Source organism: Brassica napus, chromosome A5 (genome assembly GCF_020379485.1).
Source record: "Brassica napus cultivar Da-Ae chromosome A5, Da-Ae, whole genome shotgun sequence".
Taxonomy (NCBI): Eukaryota; Viridiplantae; Streptophyta; class Magnoliopsida; order Brassicales; family Brassicaceae; genus Brassica; species Brassica napus.
Genome location: NC_063438.1, coordinates 15022752 through 15031722, shown reverse-complemented (window position 1 = coordinate 15031722; position 8971 = coordinate 15022752). Strand labels below are relative to the sequence as shown.

Genomic DNA, 8971 nt, shown 5'->3' with positions numbered 1-8971 from the left:
TTTGGAACTGCTTATTTTAGGAAAATTGCAGTTGTTCTGCAGTATATAATCTGCTTGTTTCGCACTGTTTAATCTACTATTAGTCTATTACTATGCAGAGCCTAAATAAAACTTAAGATATGGTTCCATGTCGTTTAAAACCTTTTTGTTCGAAAAAATAAAACCCCTTTAAATAAGTATGTCTTCAAATACAGACAAATTATCCAAGATTTTTATTATCAATCAGTGTCTATATCTTCATTAAATTAAATATAAACAACCTACCATAGCATTTATTTTGGTGTCAAATAATTTATTTATTTATATTGTCGTTACATTAAAGCGAAGTAGCTATTAAATGACATAGGAATCAAGATAAAGATCAAGCGGATAAACATCATCCGGTTTTGGAGTGGGTTCCGACTTCCGCCTAATAAAGATGTGGACAGATGCATGCATATCCAATACAATGTGCGTTTTCTGTTTTCCTAAACACTTGTATGTTTTTTATTAGAGTTAATTTGGTCAAAACCTATAAAAGATCGACAAATTAAGTAAATACACACAACATTGTTTTCTAGGGGGCTGGCGTATTCTTCGAGTGAAAGTAGATTACCATAGTAACCCTATACTATATTCCCGCAGAAATTAGTGAGGTCATAAGGTTATTAGTTAAGATATACTAAATATTTTTTATTTTTCTGGTAAAATATTTACTACTTCTCTCCTCCCTCCCCTTTTTCTCTCTAACCTCTCTCTAGAAGCGCAGCCCCTTTTTCCGGTCAGATCTCGCCCCCTCCGGTCGCCGGTGTTCTAGCATTGGTACTGGTTCCGTGAGGGTCCCTTCATTTTCTTTCTTTCTTGTTCATGGCCGGAGCTTCATCTTGAGTTTTAGGGTCTTTCGCTGGCCTGATGAGGTGGTGCTTGTTTGCTGTCGAAGTTTCCAGTTTGTCCAGGTGGTGGTTTTGCGGCGGTGGTCATGCATGTCCGGATCTTTAGAGAACGAGATCCGGTTCTAAGATTCGTCTTGACTGCGCAGTCTCAATCCCTTCCTTACGACCTCTTGGAGTTCTGAGTGTTCGACCGATGGTGAAGGGGAAAGCGATGAGTCGTTATGGTGGGGAGGGCTTGTTGGTGCTTGAGCTGCTGGGATCGATGAGTAAGCTCATGTTCGAGGACAATGGGTGGGTCTTGAAATGGATCTCCGGCAGCGGCTGGATTGTATACTGAACATATTAGCCGGATACCGAAGAGTATGTTAGATATAAGTACAATATTAACCGGATATAAGTTAAACAAATAGGAGAAAATGTATAATGAATATATTAGCCAGATATAGTTACAATATAATCACTCTATTGTTTTATTTTCAGGTTAACAAACAGACCGGCGGATATAGTTACAATAATACTCGGCTAACTCCGATGATAGAATTTATGTTCAATTATAATAAGTTTTTGCAATGGGATACTTTTCTATTTGACTATGTAAACTGAAATATAGCCGGCCAAGTACTAAGTTGGCTATGTCTTGGGCAATATTTTAGTTGGCCAGCTACAATATGCTAGCTGGATATATTATTCATCATTAACAACAGTTCTATAAGGGACATGCTATTAATCAAATTTAATTGATAACTCGTTGATTAGATTATCAACCGTAAACAAAGATGACTATCTTCACAAATTTATAAGTGTAAGACATGCAGTAGCTGTCATTAGTGATCCTATACATGGATAACACATTTTTTAGCCGGTTATCCATAATAGTGACAAGTTACAAGTACACTTATGGTTGTGTCCACAATAGTTGTTTGGCATGATATAAAGTTGATTAACAACCAAATACATATGGTTAAGCACCTACAAATTAATTTAACTTTGTGTTTTAAAAAAATACAGCTGTTGACATAAGCAATATAATGATGATTGTCATAAAAGACATTCGAAAGTTTTAGCCCACATTATGTGTTTGCCTGACTCGAAGAAAGAGCTGGTCAAATTGGTTTACAAGTTTTAGCTGACTACATTTCACATTGCCATGATATAAAATTGATTAACAAGTTTCAGCTGAGAATCTGGAAGAGGAGGCGGAAATGGAACTGGTTCCATGGGAGATGAGAATCTGGAAGTGTGATTGGTTAAACCAGTTAAGATCCGGGTATGCCAAAGCTCACCGGCGGCGAACCAGACTTGTAAGCGAAGCTTCGGAGGCGGAAGCTTATCGCTCCGCGCCTGAGTAGTCTCTGATCTAACTTCCATCTACCTCCCCGGAAGATCCGCAGCTCCATGTGATAGAATTCTCAGAAACCTAAAACTTTCTCGATCTTGAGAAGGTTCCGAAGGAAATGCAGAGATGGAATTGAATTAGATGACAAAGGCGAAATGAAATGCTCACGAAACAAAGCTTCTTCTCTCTTCCTTGGCAATGTTCTTATGAATCTTGACTGATTATTTTTTCTTTATTTTCCGTATAAATTCAAAATTTTATAATAATAAAAAATTATGAAACAAAGTGGTAACAGTGAGAAAAGTGAATCTATTTATTGTTTTCCCCGATGTAAAGAAGAAACTACAGAAATAGATATAAGAAATATTTGGGCTACATGAACTTATGATCAAATAAAAATAGGGGTATATTGGTCATAGAAATGTCGACAAAACCTAAGCAAATCCAAAATGTGTATCCACCTAATTATGATATTTTGTTTGTGTGTAGAGTGCAATTACTCTTTTTATTATTCAAACTACACGAAATTTTCTTATAGTTAAATGTCATTTTATTTGCAGCGTTTAGTAGAAAAATAATAATTAAAAAACCATGGTGTCTCCATTTCATGGGTTCTTATTAATAAAAGTTTCTTATAATATAAATTAGTAACAGCATATAAATATTTTTAGTAGAAAATGACAAATTTGGATTCTTTACCAAGAAAAAAAATTTGAGTTAATTTAGTGATAATTTTTTAATTTTTTTTCCGACAGTGAAATATTAATCAATAATTATAGACAAAAGAATTCACATTTGATTAGTCAAACATTGGAATCTCAATTTAGTGATATTATTAAAAATGATATAATTTAATAAAGTAGAAAACCAAGAGCGGATATGGTAGAAGACACATCACCCCTAGTTTTGACTTCACTACTCCGAGACTCCAACTATATATATATATAAGTAAAGACAATTGTTTAGGAGAAACACAGTTTAGGAGAAACACACAGAAAACGAGAAAGAACGAGAAGATTCGATTTAGAAAAAGTAATAAGAATGTTGCTGGTGACGGTATTGGCCGAGATGTTGAAGGACTACACGGTGGTACTCGCCGGAGCTTTGGAGTATCTCTTCTCTCAGGCGCCTTTTCCGAGGAGAATTCGACTTCATATTTTATATTCTCTTCCTTTCCATCGCTCCAGTTCCTCTCACCCTCTTCTCCTTCCTTCTCCTCCTCTTCCTTACACTCCTACTTTGTAACCCGGAATCTTGATGTGTGCTTTCTTTCTTTGACTTTATGATTTTTCTTTGAGTTGAGTTGTGTAATGCAGAGCCTTCGTTGTAAATAAGATCTTTCCAATTAATGCATCCTTTTGTTGAAACACACACAAAAGAAACAAGTTACAGAGCTTTGTTGGTATCTCCTTTTCTTTCTTGAATTGATCTATTAAAGAAGATTTTTGTATTGAAAACCTTTATGAGAAGAAGACTGTCTTTTTGTTTGTTTGACGAGAAAAACTTATTTAGTAGAGCTAAATCAGATACACTAATCTACCTAGAAGGTCTCAAGCCCCGAGTTTGTTTTTTTGAATCAGGAGATCTTAATCCTAAAGACTTGAATTCGTCATCATTTTTTTTATGTCAAAGCTCTACACGGCCCCGGTCCGCTTGGCTTAGTATCTCGCACTAGTGAAGGAGGGAAAGTAGGGTCGAACCTTGGGAGTGCATGAGAATATGAGATGCTCGACTAAATGGACTACCACTACCGCTCTATCAGTTCGTCAGAACTTCATCCAAAGAACCAGTAGGCGAATTGGCAGAAGAGGATAAAACCATTACATGAGACGCTGGAGCTTAAATAGTAGAATCAAGTCAACAATCAACTGGAAAAAAGGGGAAATGGACATACGAAATCTAGATAGAATAAAGATCCAAAGAACCATAAGACAAAATATCAGTTTGCTTTGGAGATTGTTGAGTGTCCTGATGGATGACCTTAACAGAGGAAGCATTCTGAATAGCAATGGAGAGAGAACCCATCTTCTGACATTAAGGGGGACCCAAATGTATGAAACAATAATAAGTACAATATCTCCATTTTGCCTTTCAATTTTCCCATATGTATAGGTTTAGTTCAGCCAACTATGACTTTTATGAGTTACATTTTCTGGATATATGGATAAAAAGAAATATCTTTTATATGGGTCCACAAAAGGGATAGAGGTGAAAGGTGTGGATTTGACCAGTAAGTCCACAGACCACTGAACCACATATGAGAGAGAACTCCCAATATGCAAATTGTTTTTGTTCTACAATCTTTTCTCTTATAATAGAAGAGTTTTGGATCTTTACCAACAGAGTTCAACAGCCTGGTTTGAGATGAATCTCCAGTTTCACCACTCAATCCTAGATATGAGTAAGGACATTTTGGATGCGGCTTCAGGATGAGATTTTACCCATAAAATCTTCATGAAAAAGTCTTGATGTAGCTAAACAAGTCTAAACAAGTCGAGGTTCTCACCGCCGAAGTGCCCATCGTGGTCATACTACCGCCATGGATTCACAGTCTATGTTCTGTTAGCCAATTGGGTTCTGTTGTATCCTAATTGAACAGTGTCTTATCGAATGCTTTCTACATACTTTCAGAAAAATCTGGATACGTTACACAAGTCTTTTGAATTCAAGCCTCACTTTAACGCCATCATTAACAACAACTTTCCTTCTTAAATGAACTTTTTTGCAATAATAACAGTCAAGTGACTGAAGATGCTTCAGTGACTTTCGCTGCTAAAGAGCATTCTCGTGAGATCTTCTCAACTTAAGGCATACACTCTTCGAACTATACTTTGTTTATTAAGGGTTGATGTGGCGAGGGTTCAAATATATGAGAGCTTCGTCTTTTTAGATTATTCATGTGTTGAGGATCGTTTAGCAGAGCTTAGTGCTGCCAAGTTTAGATTGAACCTTTTGTGATGTAGGGAATGAATGGTAGTATTTGTTATGTTCTATTTCAGATTCTTCTGACGAAATTCAAAAAGTCTTTCTTCATTTTTTTGAGACTACACCAAACATTGCTCAAGAGCTCACTCTTGCAAGTATGTAATTCCTATTGGTTCTACATTAGATGTATATTGCTAGTCAAGTTTATAATTTTGCTTTGCACATCAACTGCATGGAATTGCACATCCAATTTATACCTCTCAAGGACCACAAAACCTTAGTGTTCGTGTTAGGAAAGAGTGCTAGAAGAAGCTATTGGATTGGAAAAGGATGACGAGAACAAAGGGAGATAGGACCAATGACGAGAGTCAGTTCAATGGAATAGTTGTGTGGTGACAAATCCAGGACAGGCTGCTCTCTTTACCAAATTGTGATATACAACAAATGTAAGATTCTGATAATACTCATGTACAAAAAAATTTGTCATCAGGAAGAATGGTTTTCATTACTCCTCACAATGATTTCGCTGCGAAGGATCGTGTAACCTTCAAATTAATATGCTTTCCTAATTGCAGGCTTGAGAAGCATACAATAATGGTTTGAAAAACAACTTATTATAAGTATTGACATCTAATGCATTCTCTTCAGCTGTTTCGTGCCTATTACATCAGATGATCAGAGAAACAACAACTCACATGTGAGAACTGATACAAAGAGAAATGTCTCACCAATGCATTTTTGGAGGTTCTCCTTCTGCGCATCTTAACCTCAGCTCCTGCAAATGTATTTGTATTGGAGTATATTACTATCATTCTTCTTTCCAAGAAGGTCTTTCTTTTTGTTCACGAAGTGTTGTTAGTAATCTGTGCTTATATTTTATATCTTAAATTCTTAATATTACTTGGTTTTATGAATGCTTTTCCATATTTACAGTGAAAGCTATAGCACAAGTTGTGAAATGCTTTTAGATGATATGTATTTAGATGAGATGCATTTAGATGACTATTAAACTGCATTATAATTTCATTTTACAATAAACTGAAACAGTTTTGGTATCACTTTTTAGTATTGTAGCATATATTACTTGAAAACACAGGTGGTGAAATATTAAAGAGCTTTCTCACGTTGTTATAGTTTAAAAATGTGATTTCGCCATTTTTTTCCATTCACAATATTATTCAAAGTTGTACGCCTTCATGCATTTTAGAAGTGATAACACTATATATGTATTACCATATCAAAAAGTGACTAATCTATTAAAAATTAGAACTAAACTTATAATTTTTATTGTTTAACATTTTTTAATCTATTTTAGTTTTTCTTATCTAACAATTATTCAGTTATTTGTTATTCATCTGATATACCAAAAATGTTAGAAAGCTGACAAAAAAAAGTTAGACAAGAAGTTTTTACGCAATGACTCCTCGGTACATATGTATTACTAAACTGTTGGATTCAAAATTTTAAAACAATAATTATTATAATTAGGAAAAAAATATTTTACATTAGATATAATAAAAATATATGTATTCGTTAGAGTGAAAGCTATATCACAAGTTGTGAAATGCTTTTAGATGATATGCATTTAGATGACATGCATTTAGATGACTATTAAACTCCATTATAATCTATGATGCACCGGGACGGATACGGGGACAGAAACGGGGACGGAAGCGGGAACGGGAAACGGTAAAATTTAAAAATTATGGGTACGGGTACGGCAAATATATATTAGTAAAAAACATAAAATATTTATAAAAAAAACAAATTTATACAGCAAATCTAACATAATTAAATATAATTTACTATAATATGTCTATTTTGCCAACTAAAATTAGAAGCAAGATAATAGTGACAGTTAAAAGACAATTACACAAGCATTAGGTCCCGTGAAAACTAGTCTTATTCATAACTAAGTTCTCTAACCGTCCCCAAGCCGTACCAGTGCTGTCCCCGTGAAGTACCCGTCCCCGAAACGTTTCCGGTACCGGTACGGCATCTAAATAGACGTCCCCGTGCTACACAGATTATAATTTCATTTTACAATAAACTGAAACAGTTTTAGTGTCATTTTTTAGTATTGTAGAAAATATTACTTGAAACACAGGTGGTGAAATATTATAGAGCTTTCTCACGTTGTCATAGTTTAAAAATGTGATTTCACCTTTTTTCCATTCACAATATCATTCAAAGTTGTACACATTCATGCATTTTAGAAGCGATAACACTATATATGTATTACCATAGCAAAAAGTGACTAATCTATTGAAAATTAGAACTAAACTTACAATTTTTTATTGTTTAACATCTTTTAATCTATTTTTAGTTTTCTTTTCTAACAATTATTCAGTTATTTGTTATTCATCTGATATACCAAACATGTTAGACAGCTGACAAAAACAGTATTTATTATAATTAGAAATATATTTTACATTAGATAGAATAAAAATATATGTATTCGTTAGATTGTAAAAATGTATGTATTCGTTAGATTGTGAAAACATTTACTGGAAAAATTATAAAAAAATGTTTTTGGATCATAATGTTGGACTGGAAATAATGTTGGACTGGAAAGATATTCAAAATTCACTTACACCATTAAAAATAGAGTATTTGCACTACACACACAAACATTATCTAGTATTTAGGTAGATACACATTTTAAATGTTCCCCACTGTTTTTTTGAAGTGCAATGACCCTGCTACCCCTATTGCTTAAATTAAATTGAAAACACATTTAGACATCTATTCTTCTCTTTTGCTTCCTCTATTTTTCTTATTATTTTTATTTTTAATATTGAATTCATTTTGCATCATTCTCTCTCTTCTCTTCCAAACCCACTTGCAATTCCAGAGAGATGTATTCATAATTTCGAAACCCAAGTTTAATTCAAGTTGTTTATACTTTCTTCACATCGTTCTTCATCTCTTTCTAAATCACCACAAAAAGAACATTCTGTCTAATATTTACATAAATGTAATTTCCATTGTTGTTCTCATCTGTTGTTCGTCTGCCAAAGATCCAGCTCCGGAAACTCCAAACATGCGAGCAACTAAAACCTTTGGAAGATTAAGCTTCATGGGGAAGAGTTGACAATGGTCCAAAGAAATCATCATCTTACGGAACATGGACCGGTGATAGAAGAAGGCTAGATTCAAATAGTTGATTTGGTATAATCCATAAATTATTTTTTCTACAAATTAATTCTTTTTACTGTAACCTTAAGTCATCGATGAATCTTTTGTTCCTCTTTCTTCTGTTTTTGTACATGATGATTAGGAAGTTGACCAAGATGAGAACAAAGAGAGAGTGATGAAAGAGAAACGTGGCTTTCTTCTGCTTACTTTTTTTTTGTGTTACTTAACATTATTGCTAATGAATAATGGATAATGCTAAATTTTGTATTTGTGTGTTGGATATTAGTTTAAAAAGTTTAGATGCGTTAAAAAGTTCATATACGACCGAATTAGCCTGTAAACAATGGAAAAATGCTGAACTTTGATATGTGTTTGGATATTAGTTGACTTGTAAACAATATTATTGACGCGATAAACATAATAGCAAAAGTTACAATTTAATCTAAATATTTTACTCGGCTAACATATCTAATAACATATAACAATTTATGTATCCAATATATTTATTATTTGTAACAATTTTTTTTTGTCAATTTATTTGTAACAATTTATCTTTTATTTTAGTCATTAAAATTTATTGTTAGCTAGCTTAAATATATATTAATATTGTATAACAATTAACTTTTCCGTCCTATTTGATATAAAAAGTTCAAAAGTTTTTAATATGGTTATAACTATTTTTCATGTATTTTCAAATTAA

General features: G+C 33.5%; 1 protein-coding gene across 1 annotated transcript; it reads left to right on the top strand.

Annotated features, from left to right (window-relative positions):
- Nucleotides 1-545: 545 nt before the first annotated feature.
- LOC125608912 lies at nucleotides 546-4392 on the top strand. The gene has a single exon (XM_048779555.1). It carries the CDS (start codon nucleotides 3250-3252, stop codon nucleotides 3451-3453), a length of 204 nt encoding a protein of 67 aa, XP_048635512.1. The 5' UTR covers nucleotides 546-3249; the 3' UTR covers nucleotides 3454-4392.
- Nucleotides 4393-8971: the final 4579 nt, after the last annotated feature.